A 21,217-nucleotide genomic window follows, 5' to 3' on the forward strand; every position below is an offset into this window, starting at 1 on the left:
CAGTCCCTATTCTGCTCTGTGTCAGTGTGTATCATGGTCCCTGAGGACAGGTGTCAATCCATATCTGCCACGTGACCCTATATAGGGGGAACAGTCCCTATTCTGCTCTGTGTCAGTGTGTATCAGGGTCCCTGAGGACAGGTGTCAATCCATATCTGCCAAGTGACAATATATAGGGGGAACAGTCCCTATTCTGCTCTGTGTCAGTGTGTATCAGGGTCTCTGAGGACAGGTGTCAATCCATATCTGCCAAGTGACCCTATGTAGGAGGAACAGTTCCTATTCTGCTCTGTGTCAGTGTGTATCAGGGTCCCTGAGGACATGTGTCAATCCATATCTGCCAAGTGACCCTATGTAGGAAGAACAGTCCCTATTCTGCTATGTGTCAGTGTGTATCAGGGTCTCTGAGGACAGGTGTCAATCCATATCTGCAAAGTGACCCTAAGTAGGGGGAACAGTGCCTATTCTGCTCTTTGTCAGTGTGTATCAGGGATCCTTAGGATAGGTGTCAATCCATATCTGCCAAGTGACCCTATGTAGGGGGAACAGTCCCTATTCTGCTCTGTGTCAGAGTGTATCAGGGTCCCTGAGGACAGGTGTCAATCCATATCTGCCAAGTGACGCAATGTAGGGGGAACAGTCCCTATTCTGCTCTGTGTCAGTGGGTATCAGGGTCCCTGAGGACAGGTGTCAATCCATATCTGCCAAGTGACCCTATGTAGGGGGGGCAGTCCCTATTCTGCTCTGTGTCAGTGTGTATCAGGGTCCCTGAGGTCAGGTGTCAATCCATATCTGCCAAGTGACCCTATGTAGGAGGAACAGTCCCTATTCTGCTCTGTGTCAGTGTGTATCAGGGTCCCTGAGGACAGGTGTCAATCCATATCTGCCAAGTGACCCTATGTAGGGGGAACAGTCCCTATTCTGCTCTGTGTCAGAGTGTATCAGGGTCCCTGAGGACAGGTGTCAATCCATATCTGCCAAGTGACGCAATGTAGGGGGAACAGTCCCTATTCTGCTCTGTGTCAGTGGGTATCAGGGTCCCTGAGGACAGGTGTCAATCCATATCTGCCAAGTGACCCTATGTAGGGGGGACAGTCCCTATTCTGCTCTGTGTCAGTGTGTATCAGGGTCCCTGAGGTCAGGTGTCAATCCATATCTGCCAAGTGACCCTATGTAGGAGGAACAGTCCCTATTCTGCTCTGTGTCAGTGTGTATCAGGGTCCCTGAGGACAAGTGTCAATCCATATCTGCCAAGTGACCCTATGTAGGGGTCCCTATTCTGCTCTGTGTCAGTGTGTATCAGGGTCCCTGAGGACAGATGTCAATCCATATCTGCCAAGTGACCCTATGTAGGGGGAACAGTCCCTATTCTGCTCTGTGTCAGTGTGTATCAGGGATCCTTAGGATAGGTGTCAATCCATATCTGCCAAGTGACCCTATGTCGGGGGAACAGTCCCTATTCTGCTCTGTGTCAGTGTGTATCAGGGTCCCTGAGGTCAGGTGTCAATCCATATCTGCCAAGTGACCCTATGTAGGAGGAACAGTCCCTATTCTGCTCTGTGTCAGTGTGTATCAGGGTCCCTGAGGACAGGTGTCAATCCATATCTGCCAAGTGACCCTATGTAGGGGTCCCTATTCTGCTCTGTGTCAGTGTGTATCAGGGTCTCTGAGGACAGGTGTCAATCCATATCTGCCAAGTGACCCTATGTAGGGGGAACAGTGCCTATTCTGCTCTGTGTCAGTGTGTTTCAGGGATCCTTAGGATAGGTGTCAATCCATATCTGCCAAGTGACCCTATGTAGGGGGAACAGTCCCTATTCTGCTCTGTGTCAGAGTGTATCAGGGTCCCTGAGGACAGGTGTCAATCCATATCTGCCAAGTGACCCTATGTAGGGGGGACAGTCCCTATTCTGCTCTGTGTCAGTGGGTATCAGGGTCCCTGAGGACAGGTGTCAATCAATATCTGCCAAGTGACCCTATGTAGGGGGAACAGTCCCTTTTCTGCTCTGTGTCAGTGTGTATCAGGGTCCATGAGGACAGGTGTCAATCCATATCTGCCAAGTGACCCTATGTAGGGGGAACAGTCCCTATTCTGCTCTGTGTCAGTGTGTATCAGGGTCCATGAGGACAGGTGTCATTCCATATCTGCCAAGTGACCCTATGTAGGGGGAACAGTCCCTATTCTGCTCTGTGTCAGTGTGTATCAGAGTCCCTGAGGACAGGTGTCAATCCATATCTGCCAAGTTGCCCTATGTAGGGGGAACAGTCCCTATTCTGCTCTTTGTCAGTGGGTATCAGGGTCCCTGAGGACAGGTGTCAATCCATATCTGCCAAGTGACCCTATGTAGGGGGAACAGTCCCTATTCTGCTCTGTGTCAATGTGTATCAGGGTCCATGAGGACAGGTGTCAATCCATATCTGCCAAGTGACCCTATGTAGGGGGAACAGTCCCTATTCTGCTCTGTGTCAGTGTGTATCAGGGTCCATGAGGACAGGTGTCAATCCATATCTGCCAAGTGACCCTATGTAGGGGGAACAGTCCATATTCTGCTCTGTGTCAGTGTGTATCAGGGTCCCTGAGGACAGGTGTCAATCCATATCTGCCAAGTGACCCTATGTAGGGGGAACAGTCCCTATTCTGCCTGGTGTCAGTGTGTATCAGGGTCCATGAGGACAGGTGTCAATCCATATCTGCCAAGTGACCCTATGTAGGGGGAACAGTCCATATTCTGCTCTGTGTCAGTGTTTATCAGGGTCTCTGAGGACAGGTGTCAATCCATATGTCAAGGTGTCAATATGTCATATGTCAGGTGTCAAAACAACAGCACATAGAGAGACAAAACAATATAAGAACAGCCAGGTGCAAACCATATAAGCACTCCCTCAAGTGCTTTAACCCCTTAAGGACCGCTGACGGTTCAGGACCGTCAGCGGTAAAATGTGCGTTTGGACCGCTGACGGTCCTGAACCGTCATAACGGTCAGGGGCTACTTACCTGATCGCCGTCGGTCCCACGGCGGCGATCAGTGCTCCTCCCGGTCCAGGGGGACTGCCTGTCTGCCCGGGCAGTCCCCCCTTTGGCAGATCAGGACCCCACGGCCATGTGATCACTCGATCACATGACCGCAATAGGGGTCCATGTGTCTGCCTGCAGGGGGACTGTCTGTGCTGACAGGCAGTCTCCCTGCAAGTGTAAAATCAAAAATAAAGTGTAAAAAAAAAACAATCAGTGTAAAAAAAATAATAATATGTGTATATATATATGATATATATACATGTATTATATCTATATATACCTATATATAATATATGTATATATATCATATATATATAATGTCATACTAAGTGTATTTTTATATTTATATATACGTATATTAATATAAAAATACACTTATATTTATATTACACACGAATATATACAATATATATAATAACTATATATATGGTATATATATATTATTATAAAATACAAATAATATGTTAATAAAAATAAACAACAAAAAATAAAAATAATTTTTAATAATTAAAAAAAAATTATATATATATATGCAATTTTATTCTAACAATATTTTGATATTGATATATATATATTTATATCAAAATACACTTAGAATGTAATGATATATATATATCTATGTATAAATAAATAAATAAAAATAATACGAAATATACATATGTCCACATACATAATTACATAAATAATTTCATAAATATACACGTAGACGTCAAATATATAAATATGTATATATATTAAAATTCTACATGCATATTTATGTAATATTTTTACCTAATTAAGTAATTTTAATGATTGCAATTTGAGGGACCTGCCTGCCAACCCAGGCCAAAAGTCCAGATAATTTAATTTCTAGCACTGTGTTTAACCCTGTAACTTTCTATGACACCCTAAATCCTGTACATGGGGGTACTGTTTTACTCGGGAGACTTCGCTGAACACAAATATTAGTGTTTCAAAACAGTAAAACATATCACAGCGATGATATTGTCAGTGAAAGTGAAGTTTTTTGCATTTTTCACACACAAACAGCTCTTTCACTGAGGATATTATTGCTGTGATATATTTTACTGTTCTGCTACACTAATATTTGTGTTCAGCGAAGTTTACTGAGTATAACAGTACCCCACATGTAGAGGTTTTATAGTGTTTGTGAAAGTTACAGGGTCAAATATAAGGCTTGATTTTACTTTTTTTTTTTTTATTGAAATTTATCAGATTGGTTAGGTTGCCTTTGAGAGCGTATGGTAGCCAAGGAAGGAGAATTAGCCCCATGATGGCATACCATTTGCAAAAGAAGACAACCCAAGGTATTGCAAATGAGGTATGTTCAGCCTTTTTTAGTAGCCACTTAGTCACAAACACCGGCCAAAGTTAGCGTTTTTTGCATTTTTAACACACAAACAAATATAAATGCTAACTTTGGCCAGTGTTTGTGACTAGGTGGCTACTAAAAAAAGACTGGACATACCCCATTTTGAATACACTGGGTTGTCTACTTTAAAAAATATGTACATGTTAGGTGTGTTTCGGGGATTTATGACAGATAACGGTGTAACAATGTCACTATTGATACATTTAAAATATATATATATTGAAACCGCAATTTCCTACTTGTATTTATAGGCCTATAACTTGCAAAAAAAAGCAATAAAGCATGTAAACACTGGGTGTTTTTAAACTCGGGACAACATTTTTAATCTATTTAGCAGTTTTTTTCATTAGCTTTTGTAGATAAGTAAAAGATTTTTCAAGTAAAAGTCCAAAAACATGTTTTTTTTTATATTTTTCACCATATTTTATTATTTTTTTTAAATACAATATATGACATAATATAAATACTGGTATGTAAAGAAAGCCCTTCTTGTCGTGAAAAAAACAATATATAACTTGTATGGGAACCGTAAATGAGAGAGCGGAAAATTACAACTAAACACAAACACCACAAAAGTGTTAAAACTGCTCTGGTCCTTAACGTACAAACATCGCAAAAACAGGCCGGTCCTGAAGGGGTTAAATATTCAATATAGAATATAGAATATAGAATGCACACCATAACAATCTCAAAAAAAAATTACATTTTATTGTGTACAAAAAAGTACCAGAATGGAAACATATAAGAAAAAATGAATATAAACAAAGTAACAGAAGTAAAGGCAGATACAATAAAATAATAGTAATAAATGACCACAAAAATCCTTACAAGCCTCAGACAGAAACAAGCCTCAGACAAAAATCCTTACAAGCCTCAGACAGAAACCAACCCCCCCCCCCCCCCCCCCAAACACCCCAACGTTTTGGCACCAACTGGCTGCCTTTATCCCTTGATCAAGGGATCAAGGGATAAAGGCAGCCAGTTGGTGCCAAAACGTTGGGGGGTTTGGTGACTCGTGTTTCTGTCTGAGGCTTGTAAGGATTTTTGTGGCAATTTATTACTATTATTTTATTGTATCTGCCTTTACTTCTGTTACTTTGTTTATATTCATTTTTTCTTATATGTTTACATTCTGGTACTTTTTTGTACACAATAAAATTTTAATATTTTTTTGAGATTGTTATGGTGTGCATTCTATATTCTATATACATATGTCAGGTGTCAATCCATATCCATTGTGATTTAGGAATGTTAGGTGATTCATGCCCTTTATGGATTAAAACGAGACTCAGCATCAACTGTGTAATTTTCCATGGGAGTTTTGCCATGGATCCCCCTCCGGCATGCCACAGTCCAGGTGTTAGTCCCCTTGAAGCAACTTTTCCATCATTATTGTGGCCAGAAAGAGTCCCTGTGGGTTTTAAATTTGCCTGCCCATTGAAGTCTATAGCGGTTCTCCCGGTTCTCCGGTTCGCGAACGTTTGCGGAAGTTCGCGTTCGCCGTTCGCAAACCGAAAATGTTATGTTCGCGACATCACTAGTGAGCTGTGAAAAGAATTGCAATCTCGCTTTGCAAAATAGATTTAATGGAAGAATACAATAATCCAAGCAGTTAATGGTTACATTTTACTTCAAAATGATACGTTTACATAAAATCAAAAAGAAAAATCCCAACTTTGATAATATATTTTCTTTAAATACAATTTTCACTGATAAAGATAGTATGATTATACTGTTGACAGCTGTTTAAAATACTATTACTGTTCACGAGCAGTCAAAGCAAGGTTCAACATATCAACAAGCTGAATGGTATGGGACAAGACTCGTTCTTTAAAATAGTCTATGTCACTCAATCCACAACAGAGACAGAGGTGGCAAATGAAATGAAGATAAGTCACTCCCCTGTGCTACATAGGACTTATAACTGAACATCCTTTCCCCTCTAATCCTCATTTACTAAGCAGACTCAGGAGTTAAGCAAGACAAAGAGCTCAAAACGTAAGATTAATATCTCTTACTTAAACCAAATCATTATTATATTTGCTTTAAAATATTGTCTTTCTTTTTATTGAATAATACCATGCAGATATCATGTATACAATCTTCAGAAATATTACATCTTGTGACTCTTTGGGGAAAAAATAACTGTTAATCCTATAAGTCCTCAAGTCATGTCCACAATTAGTCTAGCACTCTACGGGTTTACATTTGGCAGCATTTTAAAGAATTAAAATGTTTCAGGGGTATTTTTTTCACATCTCAAGGTAAAGCCTCTACACTAAAAATAGTTTTTCGCTTTTATGTTATTTAGTTATCAGCATCACCAATGGGGTTTGTTCACTAAACATTGGCTTGAGGTGAACTGGCAACCAAACTGCAAAACATAGATGAAAATTGCAAAACTGAGAGTTCTCGTAACTCAGAATCATGTTTAAGCAAATAAGCCCACTTTGATTGAAGCACGGGTGACTTCCTACTAGCCACGTATAAATAAAATGAATTGTTTTATGTATTTGATGTTTATTTATATATATTGTGTTAACCCATTTCTTGCAAGAAGGGCATTTAATGTTTTGCATGAATTATTAGCCCCTTTGAGTATAAGGGGTTAAAAGTAAAATAGAGCTGAAAATGGACCTCCTGAGACTTTGTATTTCATTCTTTTTTTTTCTTCACTCTCTGACAACTACTTGTCCTCATATCCTTCATGCTTATATGTCTAATTAAAGGGAAAAAAGCTGTAAAGATGCGATTTAGGCATTCCAAATGAATATACATAGGAGTAAAATGAATTTTAAAGTTTTGGCAATAACAATTCCAGATTTATCTTTATACTGTAGCTAAACAGACTTGAATGTTATTCTCCAATAGCTCTTGCCCTGCAGATGGATTACAGAAAGGCTAGCCTGTTATTATATAATGAGAATATATATTCTCTACGCATGATGAGACAAGCTGTTCTTTTCTTCTATATTAAACAAGATCTGCTTAATGATTGATATTAGTGTCTATACACGGGTTGCATTTCACTTTATAAAAGACATGTGTTTGTATTTTGCATCACCCGGCATAATAAATTATCTCTACGTGGTTTGTGGCATCTGTATTGTAAATGGAGGGATTGTCTGTCTGTCTGTATGGAGAGAAAGATGACTATATCTCTGTACAGTAATGGGATTCTGTCTCTCCGTATAGTGATAAATAATATGATGTATTGAGTAGCATAACTGGCGTGTGAAAGTTTGAGCAATTTCACGCTTGAAAACCGTATTTCCATAACAAACAAAAGAAAGACACAAATCCTCAAGTCCCTTTCGTATATGTCTAGTGTGGCTGATATCTCGAAAATACACACTATTTGTCTGCCTGCTCTTGAAAGACTTCTTTAATATCGGTTTAATTCTCAGTACAGTAATTGTAAATACACACAAAGTGACAGTACGTGGGGAAAGTACATATTGAACTGTTAGGTTAACCAATGGGTCATTTAAATCCAATATTTTCATTTAAGCTAGTCATTTTAAACTGGCCCTTCAAACAATATAACCACTACAGGTCACTGTATGGCTACAGTGCTTGAAGGTTATAAGTTAAACTTCTTTTTAATTTTTTGACACTTACCATGAAGACCCTTCTGATTAACAGAACCCACTTAATATTTTCTGTAATATACACGCCCTCTTTAACTCACTGCACATTTGATAAGGGACCGTGAAAATGCTGTGGCAGCACTCCCTCTTTTCTGTGGTCTTGGGGACCACTGCATCACTCCTGGCTAATTTATAACAACTGTACTCTGCCTAAGCATCAGTCAGGTCAATTTAATAATTGAGGACATAGACAAATTCAGATGGATACATTGTTTCATTTAATCAATTTATGTGATAGCACATATTGTGCATTTTATACAGACTGAAGCCTCCTAATGATCCAGATGGTTTCAGCCAAATATGCTCCTTCTTAGGATAAGTAATACTTTTATAATCATCAATATTGTGGTGCTAATGCTGGCACCATTATAACCTCCGTGAATACACATGCATGTAACATGCATGGTGAAAATGTACATGTGATAGCTTTTCTTATGGCAAACTCTTGTTTTTACCCTTACTTTCAGAGCATTGTAGCTCTGTTTAAACTGTTAATAAAAATGTATACGTACACTATATATTTTTGGTACAGTAAAACAATACATGCAGCATGCATTATGGAACAACAATTTCAATTTTTTTATACGTTCTCTTACATCTAGTTTGAAACTTCAGTTTCCATTTATTTGTACATAAACTTTTCAATACTCAACTGCATTAATGGTTATTACATAAAATGAAATTTATTATTTATATCCTCTACATCTGGCCTGCATAATTAATAATGCCTGACCAGTTTTAGAGCTACCTTAAAACTGTAGGGGAATTAAATTGATGGGACTCTGATTAACATAATCTAAGTCTATCAGTGTAAGACTATTATGAGTTAAAAAAAAGTCATAAACATCTATACAATCCTAAATTCAGTGGCTGTAAAAATGCCTACTATTTTTAACAAAGAATACATAGACAACTGGCATGGTCATGAACATGATTTACATGGGCTTGGGAAATTATCTCAAGAGCCTGTCCCCCAGCTGACATATCTCACAAGGCTTGTTTCTAGACATAGTTACATTCCATGCTTTCCATAGGATGTAAGGACATCTATACAACATTGTATCTATAATAGCCAACTTATTTTTCTTTCATTTTCCTCATCTTTAATAACTTTAGAACTGTCCTATTAGCATTAGTTAATATTGCATTGGGGGTAATTTAAAAAAAAATGATGGTTTCCTTTATATTCCTGGTTCTTTGTTTTGTGGCCCACAGCATTTTATATTGTTCAAATAAAGTGAATATAAACTACACAAGACAACCTTTATTATGCTTGTGCATGGTGGACAAAATTAGTTTGGCCCAACCACTATGTCTGAAAACGCAAAAATAGGTCACTAGAATTTAGTCCACTCCATGGTAGGGTTCAGCAGAATTTCCTTACAGAAAAAAAATCAGGAATGGGTATCTTGTTTGCTAATACCTTTGCCCTAAAACGACCACTATAGGAACCCAGACCACTTTACCTCAATGAAGTGGTCTTGGTGCCAGGTCCCCCTAGTTTTAACCCTGCAGCTGAAAACATAGCATTTTCAGAGAAACTGCTATGTTTACACTGCAGAGTTAATCCAGCCTCTAGTGGCTGTCTCCCTGATAGCTACTAGGGCCTGCTTCCACGATTTATACGGAGTAAATTGCACTTATTTGATGCTGGACGTCCTCACGGAGTCCAGTGTCAACAAAGATCCCCATAGGAAAGCATGGAGTAATGCTTTCTTATGGGCCGGTTGGAATGCGCACGCGCCTCTGGCCGCACATGCACATTCGGCTCCACTCGGAAGCTGACGTCGATGGAGTAGGAGAAGTCACTAGTGCCGAGGGAGCCCGGCGCTGGATTAAGGTAAGCAAAGAAATGGTTAATTAATCTTGTATTCGCTGCGGAACAGGGCCCTAGTCACCTAAACGGGGACTAGGGCTCTATGGCGTTAGGAATACATATTTGTATTCCTAACGCTTTAGGGTTCCTTTAATACTACTAATAGTGTTGCTGGCAGCAGTGGAAGCAGTGATGGTGGAGGGAAGAGCAGCAATTATGGCTGAGAAAGTTGTTTAGACTCTCAGGGGCTATGGTACTATTGCTAATGGAAGATTGTGAAGCATGACTCCTTCCTCTACCCTCCATTAATCACTTCTTTAAATTAGGGCATAATATTGATTGAACGGGGAGCTGTTTTTTCTTATTTTCTTTACATGTGGGCTATGTATGATTGTGTATTGTTTAAATTAACACAACTTTATTCAACAAAAACAGGTGTTTGTAAGGCAAAATGGTGTGTTGTTTGGTGGACTTACTACTGAAACCGTATTGTGTTTGACATTACACTCACACAGCACACACTGGACTAAAAACACACAGAAAAAAAGGTCTAGTTATTTCCTTCTTGTTTAGCTCAGTGGAGCTAAGCTCAAGAAGCAAGCTCAGAGCATCTGCATTGCAAAGACTTCTCATTTAGCTGTAGCTGGAAGTTGTGATTGGACAGGCACAGAAAGTCACGGCTGGGTTAGAAATGGAGGACTTGAATAGGCTTCAAACAAGAGAAATGCAGCTTTTGCAGGCTTTTGTCGGATCTATAAAAAAATACTAATTAAATACATGAATGTTTTCATTGATGGTACATATACTAAACAGTAATTTTGTTGTATTTTGTTAGTGGAGTCAGTTTAACAAAAATAAAAACTTAAAAAAAAACCTCTACATTGGTGATTCCAAGTTGGTGTTATGTGACACTGGTTAGCAGTAGGACACTACACTAACCGTAACCATCAGTGTCTCACTAGGATGAATGGAGCAGGCTAACTACCTCTCAAACTTTGTTTATGGCAGTAACTAGACAATAAGATTTAGATGTTATGATGAATAACATATTCCCTAAAAAAAAAAAAGAAATATTCTACTAACAGTTAACAACAAAGAAAAAAATGTAAATTGGTAATGGTAACCTAGGCTCACACTATGAAACACGACGCAATTTAAATCTCCTATCATTCAATGTTGTTTTAATGACAGAAGCTAAATGTTACATACAGCAGTGAGCAAAACTTAGTCTCACACAAAAATCAATGCTACAGGCTATCTTCTACTCCCACACAGGCACAGCAAGGATAAAAAAGACAGTATCACGGCTTGTTTATATTCCTCAGTAGCTGCAGTCAAAGTGTCTGGAAGAATCTTGTTTGGAAGTATATATTATTTTACTGCTACTCCTTTTTTAACTCTATTGGTTAGTTGTTACTTGATCTGTGGATAAAATCAATATTTACTGGCTGTCCCCTGAGCAGGCCGTCTTTAATGCAGGGCAAACAGAGCAGCTGCCCTGGGCCAGTTACTTCTGGTGGGCCCAAAGCAGCTGCCCTGGGGTCCCTGCTGCACGCAAAAAAAATATTTTTCTGCCCACCGGTGGTGCGGCTGCACCGGAAGGCCACATACTAAGGGGGCCCATGGTTATTTCTCAAAAGGGGCTCAGTCGGGCGCTGTAGCCCTTTAACACAGCTGTGAGTCACTTCCTCCCAGAGAGAGTGAAGCTGCAAGAAAGGAAGGAGGAGGCCGCCAGGAGAGGGCACTGATGTGGAGTGCCAGAGCCACTCACTCCCAACTACCTCAGCCTGCCATTGGATCTCAGGGAAGCCACCCTCCTGTACTAATGAGGTAAGAAACTGGAGGGTTGCTTTAAAAATTTAAAGTTTGCATGTTTGTCAGAATGGATGTCTATCTGTGTGTCAGTATGTCTCTGTGTGTTTATGTCTGTGTGTATCAGTGTTTGTCAGTATATGTGTCTGTCAGTATGTCTGCCAGTGTGTGTTCTTATGTCAGTATGTCTGTCAGTGTGTCTGTGTGAATCAGGATGCCTGTTAGTGTTTGTGTCAGTATGTCTGTCAGTGAGTATCTACATGTTGTCAGTATGTGTATCTGTGTGTGTGTGTCAGTGTGTATATAGGTGTATCTGTATTTAGTCAGTATACAGTACACCCCTCACAATGTTTTAAATATTTTATTATATATTTTCATGTGACAACACTGAAGAAATGACTCTGCTACAATGTAAAGTAGTAAGTGTACAGCCTGTATAACAGTGTAAATTTGCTGTCCTCTCAAACTAACTCAATATACAGCCATAATGTCTACCATTGGCAACTCATTGACGTGCAAATCAATTTATAACTTTTTTGACATGCGTTTTTCTGGATTTTTGTTTGTTATTCTGTCTCTCACTGTTAAAATACACATACCATTAAAATTATAGATTGATAATTTCTCAGTGGACAAACGTTCAAAATCAGCAGGGGATCAAATACTTTTTTTCCTCACTGTAGAGGGTTAAAGGGTTACTCCAACCACCATGACCCCTTAAGTGATTTGAAGTGGTCATGGTGGCATGAGTCTGGATGTACAGTGATTCAGCTTGAAACAATGCTCATTCTGAGTACTTGGCATCTCTGTGCTAGGGGCTAGTGGCATCCCCAGCACATGTGATTTTGCCAGTGTCAACTCTGTACATCAGCGTGCACACAGCATGCTGCTGACAAATGTAAAAATCGTCCCCTTACAGCCAGAGAGCCTGCAAGGGGAAGCTAACTTTCCCCCCTCCCTCCCTGTGGGTGCACTCTCCTACCTTTTTTAATTATCAACTGATAAAAAGTAGAAGTCATAAATAATGGAATTACTTAAACATTCTTGAACCATACATATAAAATGTAATAACACTTAAATATGAACCGTGAATGTAAATAATGATGAACTATGTCAGCTGTGATTTTAACTTTAACAGTCATTCCCTGTAACATATTGGTAGCATTACTTATTATATCCTTAAGTAAAAAGGTAAGCCTGTCAGAGACGCCTGTCAATATGCCCATTATTCTTAGGTAGTGTGTCAACAGTGGCAGGTTTTGTTAAAATTGGCTACAGCACAATCAATGTTTATCCAGTTGCCGGGTGACTGGGTCAAAGACTGGATGGATGCCTGGGACCGACAGCTTTGTAAATTTGAAGACAAGCAGTTACCAAATTAAGGTACTGTCTGACTGAGCAAGGTTGTCTACACTAATCATTGCTACATGTTCTTCTTTATATTATTGTGACTATGTGACATCACGGGATGTGGTGAAGCTGGCACTTATTAAAAGAATAGATAATAATAAAGAACTACAATGTTTTTTGCAATTTGTTCTAGTAGTAATGTATTTCAAAATAAAAAGTATTTTTAGATTGCACAATCAGAGTTATTATCGCAAAATGGCTAACCTCATTAAGTTACCTCATGCTTCATAGAAAATTTGGATTTTTGTAGTCTATTCATATGCTGCATTCTATATTCTCTGTTGTTGCTATTGCTAAGTTAGTACATATTCCCTTGTACATATTTTTCTATCCCTTTCTTCTAATAAAAATTCATAAAAAACAAAACAAAACAAAAACATGATAACCGGAGTGTGCATGTTTCATCCCTATTTATAACAACAATACAATTCAATTTGCTATATTGAGTTTTGGTGGTTAAAGCACAAATTAGAAAAATTAGGTGCAATGATTAGCATTGTAACTGTTTTACCTTGCCATCCATTGAAATCAAAATGATTCTATATGTTAGTTAATGCCATGTATAGTGTCTGCGAATTTTAGTAACAATAACCTACATTTTCTAAATTGTTTTTCAAGTCAATACAATACAAGTCAATTTACTGATTAGTGAATAAATCCCTCACTCTAACTTTACATGAGTATTTATTGAAATCTTTATACACCATGCCTATTAATTATTATGCTTTAGTAAATAAATGTACTTAAATAAGGATTTTTTTTTTCCTGATGTATTGGGAGTTTGCACTTTCCTTTTGTGAGTTGGCAATTGCAACCAATCTATTGTTAATGTTACCGGCCAGCTTGGAAAACTGTTGTTAGAATTTCTTGTGTTCTTCACTTTGAGAAATGCTAAAAGTTACAGTAGCAGCTATTTACCAGTCACTGTGAAATTTTGAAACAGCCACATGTTGAAACTTCATTGATTTTAAACAGTACCAGCTTGTTGGTAACTGATTGCGACAAGCACAGGAACGAGCTGATGGTGTTAAAGATGGGGTTGCTCCTGAGCAGTGAGAGATTACTATGAATCAGCAAAGGTCTCCCGATCCCAGCCTATTCAGCGATGAGGCAGGTAGGAGTAGGTAACATTAACACTACATGATGTTTTCTCAACATTCTAAGAGGCTTTTTTGTTTGTTTGTTTTGTTTTTAAACTGCCAAATTCTTTTCTGTCTGCTCATTGGTGGAGATTTATCAAAGTGTTCTCAAAACGGTCTCTTTCAAGTGGCTCAAAATTCTGTTCACATTTATAAAACATTTTTAAATGTAGTCTAGTATAATAACAGCTTGCACCATAATTATGTCCCACTAATATCGTACACATGTTCTGCCTCGTTTTCTATACCAAGATAAAAGCAGACTAAAAACTCGCCATTTAATAGACTACTTTACTTGTGATTAAATAAAGGCATAAAAAAATGAATAAATTAAATATGCTGTAGAAAAAGTAACAAAAAAAAGAAAATTATGCAAAAGGCACGAAAGTAAAATAAATAGTGCAACAAACAACATGATGATAAAAAAATTATTGCATTTTGCACAGTGGAATTTGTGATCAAGTATAGTTATTATGACTGAGGAGGGGAGAATAATTCTCAAAAGCTTGTGTTTTAAATATTATGTAAGTCCAATAAAAAGGTATCATAACATACTGTAATACTCTGGTTGATTTGGGGCATCTTGTCTGCTGGACTAATATGGATGATCCAATTGATTGTGTGTGTTATGCCTGGAGTTGTGGGAAGAATTTTTTTGCAGCCTGTATCTACCTCTCAGCTTCCTCCTGATGTTCTGCCATTTTGGTACCTAGCTGCTAGGTTCCCACAATCAACTTCCAGTTTGCGGGCTTCCCAGCTTAGGATGGCATTCGATATTGTACATATGGCTTTCATTCGGCCATGCTGCATAATCAATCTTTTTCAATACATTCGGCCTTCATTCATGCACCTTACATAGTCACTGTGTTTCAGTACTTTGTTTAGCCACGCTACATATTCTCTGTGCTTCGGTACTTTCAGCCTATGTTCGGCCACTCTACATATTTAGTGAGGTTCAGTACATCTGGCCTACTTTCAGTCACACTACTTATTTACTGTGTTTCAGTACATTTAGCCATGCTACATTTGCAATCTGCTTCCATACATTCAGCCCACATTTGGCCATGTTATACATTCACTGTGGTTCAGAGGATTTATGCCTACATTTGACCATGCTACATATTCACTGTGGAGCACTTATGGTATTCACACAGTGGACGTGATACCTTATATGAACATGAAATACCTTAATGAAAGAGCTTTAAATAGAACCCCTTGATATAAAATAGTGCTGTATACTTTTAAAAAAATTAAAAGAAAACAATAGTGTAAAAACAAAACAAAAAAAACAATACATATGAAGAAGTGACAATTGCACGCTTACATGCTGCAGAGCTCTGTTAGCTTGCTCTCAGTTTTCTACATTCTGCACTGGGTTACGGTGTCATTTTAGCCAATCTTACCAATTAATTACATCTTTAAGTCATTGCTGTTACCTTCCTAATGACCTGGGAAGTTTCGGTTGTATTTACAGTTCCTTTATCAATCAAGGTACAAGAATGTTTACTCATTAGGAGGCGTTGTTTTATATAATTACAAGTTTAGGTAGTTTCATTTTTTGCCTCAATTTTTTCAGGCCTACCCTGTTTGTTGGTTTCGGCACACCACAAGTGACTTGCTATTACTGGTATAGCTCACACTGTATGGTATGCCTCAGATGTTTTGAGGTTTAGTAGATTTTAAACCTTGCTTCTAATGTTTAATATCATGCAAACAAAATGGACAAAAACAACAACAAACAAAATCAAACTGTTTATTTACAAGAAGATTAATTATTATTGTTCCAGAGGGATCAAGAATGCATAGTTATGATGCAAACAAGGTAAGCAGAATGGAACATTGTCATCTGCAATGAAGTGGTTACAGTTTATTGATGCTCATAATGCATACAGAATTATAGCAAATAATAATTATGTGTAAACTATGACAATTATTAACAATGACATTTTCTTGCAGGTCATTATCAGTATTATCACATAAAACAGATTAATCATCCAGTTAGTCCAATTAAGCACTGTATTACTACCACGTCTCATTTTAATTAGGCACTTCTGCATTTTTTAAAGGTCATCCTGGAAAAATAAACATGCACTTTTCAAACATTAAACACATAAAACCTTGTAATTTTACATGACTTGTTTGACAGTTACAAGCTATTTTGACCTTAATGTGACACTTTTGAAATTCATATACCATTGGCACAAAACTCAGCATGTTGACTATTTCATTACACTCTGGCTTGTAAGTCTAACTATGGCAGCTAATAAAATATTTAAAGGTGAAATACTTGATACCGTCGTCTTAAAACTACATATTTCTGCCGTACATTGGTTTTAACAAGGGCTTAATGCTTTAAGTGTGAATTCTTAGCTACTGTTTTTAAACCATAGATGCATGCTACTTGTGTGACTTAAATTTCACACAAGAACGATACTATTTCAGGGGTATTACGTTTTATATGTTTCATTACATAATCTGTTAAATGATATACTAGTGTGTGAAGTCTGTATGTAGTAAATACTCAATAGGTCAGGAATAAAAATACAACCAGACACAAAAAAAATTCAGACAGACTAAAACAAAATGGATACCATTAAAAACGGTGCAATAAGGATACAAGGGTACAAAAAATGTAATAATCTCATGTTATGGCTCCTTATTAATCTACAAGAGAAACAACATTTTTAAATGTGTAAATTGTTATACAATCAATGTTAAAAACAAGCTGCTCCATTAAAAATATCCAATAGAAGCAGCATTAGGAGTGCTGTCATCTGCCCCTTGCAACTCCTGGGATTCTTTCTTGACCTGCTTTGTACTCTTGCACTCTGCTTGATTATTGTTTCATTTAGTTTCTATGTTCAAGTGTGTGTTTTTTTCTCTTGTAGACAATGAATAACAAACGTACCACTAGTCGCCGTGAGATTTTGTCACATGATGCTGATGGACTCAAAAACTTTTGGGAGAAGAAAATTGAAAAACAAACGGTTGCATACAAGTATGAAGATGCCAGAAGGAACAAAAGTGCTCTTTCAAAGTGAGTAAGAAAAATAAGCAAATACCAATAATAAATAAATAAACATGTCAAACTGATTGATGTTGGCTAAATTAACTGACAACAGTAGCTGAAAGTTAGAAATTGTATATTTATGTTTTACATACTAGATAAATACAACATACACTTTAACGGGACACTCTACTCACCAAAACAACTTTAGCTGGTAGTTTTGGTGTATAGATCATGCCCTTGCAGTCTCACAGCCAAGTTTTCTGCCATTTAAAATTTGAATTACCTTGTTAATGCAGATAGCCACACCTCTCCTGCATGTGACATACACTGTCTCTACACACTTCTTGTAAAGAGATAACTAATCTAAACATCATTTATTGCAAAGTGTGTTTATTTTAGAATTTTCTGCTCTTTTAATACTCTGCTAAAGACTGCTGAAGCATAGTGCATGTGCTTAATATTCAATTAAAAACAGGAAATACGAACTTCTAAAGTAAGCAAACTGTGCTGTAAAATGTGATTAAAAATGAATCCTTTTTTTTTTTTATGTTTACTGTGTGAATTCCAGCCAGAGGAGGTGTGGCCAGAGCTGCAAAAACAGAAACAAACAAAAAACAAGGTTTAACTGCTAAATGGCAGAGAATTGAGCAGTGAGACTGCAGGGACATGATCTATACATTAAAACCGCTTTATTAACCTAAAGTTATTTTGTATTGTTTTAGCTCTGTCTTATATACCTGGTTTAATGCCACAAGTTCGGTGGTGAGTCCATAGAACAACATTCACTTTTTTTTTTTATATAAATTCTTTATTTTTGTAGTGCGTAATCTTTGAACAGACGCGTGCGAGGTACCCCAAAGGCAATCCTCCTGCGTATTGTAAACAGTTGAACATAAAGGTACATGGTAGAGCTAGCACATTTTTATATAAGGATAGGTTAGGTGATAAACATTTTAGGTTTTCATTGCTTAGGTTGTTCTCATAATACTATGTAACTTATTAAAACAGGCTAGGTACATGTTGGCTAATTACCTTCGTCATAATGAGTTACCTCTTCGTTTGGTGACAGTAGTTTAAGGTTAATATTTATATAGCTTGTCACCGCTTTAGTTTCCAAACTTTAGTATGATTAATCTTAGATTAGCTTGAGTGAGGGATCTGCATTCCGTACAGTGTCAGCCTGTCTAAACAATCATAACATAACATATGGTAAGCAAATCATTTAAATCACACTTCGAACTTTGTTAGACTATTCAGTGCAGCTTAGAGAGGGATATGATGTTCTATTCATGGTGCCTCCTGTGCTGCCTGTCAGGAGGGTCTTGTACATGCTAAGCGGTGTTACCCCTCAGTGTAGTTGAGAAATCGTTTCGAGGTGGTGATTGTTTGGCCCAGAGCTTTTAAAGGACCACGGGTGTCAGCCCATGCTGCGTGTGAGGTTGCCGCACCGGTCGGCAGGTATGCCCCCTGAGTGTAGTGCCGTGGGGTGTGAGTAGTTTGGGTGCAGCTATTTGTGCTGTCGTGTGATTGCCTGTGTGTGCTTGATATGTGCCTATTCCGCGTTGTGTTTTTTTAGTGGGTCTGTGCGTGCGGGTGGGTATTTGAGTTCACAGTGGGAAAGTCCCTTTGGTTACTTTAGGGTGCCGCTCTCTGCTCAGACAATGCCTCTTCTTGGCTTCTGGCTGGTGGGGTTGCATTCCGCGGGGTGCTGTGTTCCGGTGGCTCGTCGTTGGTACCTCGGGTATTTGAGAATTCCCACTCCCGGAGGCCGTAATGATGAGCCCGCACATGCGAGGTATGGGTCCTCTCTGCTTGGGGGTGGTAGGGTGACCGGGTGTGGTGGTACTGGCTGTGATGGCGTCTCAGTTGTAGCGATGGCATTCGAGCCAGGTACTTCCCTCCGGTGGTCTGCAGCCTTGGTGGGCCCTCTGAGTGCATCAGTGAATCAGTGTTGTGAGGGTTGATCAGTGGAGTCCTGCTCATTTTTCTCCCCATTTGTCCTTGAGTGGTGATGGTGGTTTGTGCCTTGGGCTGCTCAGAGTTGTCCGCCGTCATCGCCCTGGAGCTTGTTATTGTGATGAGAAATGGTGGTGCTGGCTGGTCTCTACTGTGTGCAGCATCCTTATGCTGGTGGGTCGTGCACATTGCTGGCGTGTGGTGGCCATCTTGAGGGGCGCTGCCCCGCGGATTTTCTGTGGCAGGGCGGCCGTTGGAGCCCAAGTTGGCGCTGCAGTAGCTGCCCGTGGGGACCGGGATGACCCACCCGGTCCGGGGGGGGGGGGGTAAGCGAGACGCCATTTGGAGACCCAGGAGGGCGGCAGTCCCATCCCAGCTCAAGCTCCAGCAAGCTTCGGGCCCTGTCGGGTTACAATGGATGCCATGCAGGGTCTTGGGAGGCATCTCCGTGTACCCCAGCAGCTGGAGGTCACTGTGAGCACCGATATTGACCAGTGGTAGATTTTGGCTCCTAGTTAGCGCTGATTATAAGGCCCTGAAGCGGAAGCTCAGACATCCCATCGGCGGTCAGGCCCCGCCCCCAACATTCACTTTTTATTCCTTCTTTGATCTATAGGGAGATCACTTTGGAACTTTGAGCCTTAACTCAGTACTTATTTAATTCATACACCTCTCTACCTTTATATTTGCCACAATAGTTTCCACTTACCTATTCTATAGAAGAATCTAGTAGTGCTTAATAAACAAAATTAATTGTAGATTATGCTAGCTTTAGTGTACCTATAATCTTAATTTTATTAATGACAGGAGGCGAGTAAGTCTCTCTTTACTAGAACTCCACAGCAGCACAGAAAAAACAACCAATCAGAAAAAAGTTAGATACTATAAAACTCCCCTCCCCATGCATCATTTCCTCTTTCAAGCTGCGACAAACCAGAATAAAAGGCAGAGAACATCATGGGGAAGAAATAAAGTCCTAGATACGATGAATATAACGATGTCCACCATCCGAGAGAGTAACTGTCAAACTTGATAGTGTTGAAGGACTGTAAACTGAAACGAGAGAAAAACAGAATCGAACGGGTTGATTATCCAATGAAATGTACTCTGAAGAAATATGTAGGTACCTAATGTAGTGACCAAAATTAACCTTAATATGTACATATCCCAACCCTACATGTGAAAAAACACAGACATAAGAAACAAGCGACAGGTAGCAGAGACAACAAACAGAGTTGCATACGTACCTGATAATCTAAAGCATAACAATAAACAAGGGAGGGACAAGAATGGGTGGGAAATACTCGCCTCCTGTCATTAATAAAATTAAGATTATAGGTACACTAAAGCTAGCATAATCTACAATTTTATAACATGACAGGAGGCTTCGTATTTGCTGTTTCAACGCTCAGTTCACCAATCCAACGCTGTTTGTGTCGCTGGTATCCATTCCAGGAAATATCGGAGTAATCCTAATTGGACATTCCAAGTGCGATAAATGACAGCAGACGGATCAAAGACTTAGGGTCGTGAGAAGAAACTGCCACATGTCTCAACTCATGATCCGTAAGGCGGCTCTTCCGAACGTGCCAGGGTAATTCGGCGATGCACCCTTGCAGGTAGATCTCCAATCTCAAGGAATGCGCCTAAGTCCGCCTACAAAATCGCAAAAGAAAAACTGAGGAGGATCTTCCGTTCCTTCCTGTCCCACCCGGTGAGATGTCTCATCCGAGGATAAATTCATAATGCAGGCAATAGTGTGGCCAGACCAGCCGTATTCTAAGTGATACCAATATTCCAAATGGACGGTGTAATCCTCGGACGCAGTAGAGAAAAGACTCCAAAAGACGTCCATTCAGGGATCCGAACTGAACTTGTGTGGAGGAAACGGTGGTCGACTACTCCGGGAATAGTGAATCCCAGAAATCTTCAAAGGAATGGGAAAAGCAAACCGGAACGCAGGTTTCCATCCAGAAATGCCCTCGTCCAAGAGTGAAAGATGTCTGTGTAGGAGTCGGGGCACACCAAGTACCTCC

The 21,217-nt window shown here is 39.2% G+C and overlaps 1 protein-coding gene across 1 annotated transcript in view; it reads left to right on the forward strand.

Moving 5' to 3' along the window:
* The first annotated feature begins 6,251 nt into the window (after window positions 1-6,251).
* The window catches only part of LOC134612745 (protein FAM240B-like), a 28,109-nt gene continuing 13,143 nt past the window's right edge, over window positions 6,252-21,217 (forward strand). Inside the window, exons 1-2 of the mRNA XM_063457179.1 lie at window positions 6,252-6,386; window positions 17,104-17,252. Coding sequence (XP_063313249.1) covers window positions 17,107-17,252 — 146 coding nt within the window. The 5' untranslated portion in view covers window positions 6,252-6,386; window positions 17,104-17,106. The remainder of the gene's footprint in view (window positions 6,387-17,103; window positions 17,253-21,217) is intronic.

This window comes from Pelobates fuscus, chromosome 5 (assembly GCF_036172605.1).
Source record: "Pelobates fuscus isolate aPelFus1 chromosome 5, aPelFus1.pri, whole genome shotgun sequence".
NCBI lineage: Eukaryota > Metazoa > Chordata > Amphibia > Anura > Pelobatidae > Pelobates > Pelobates fuscus.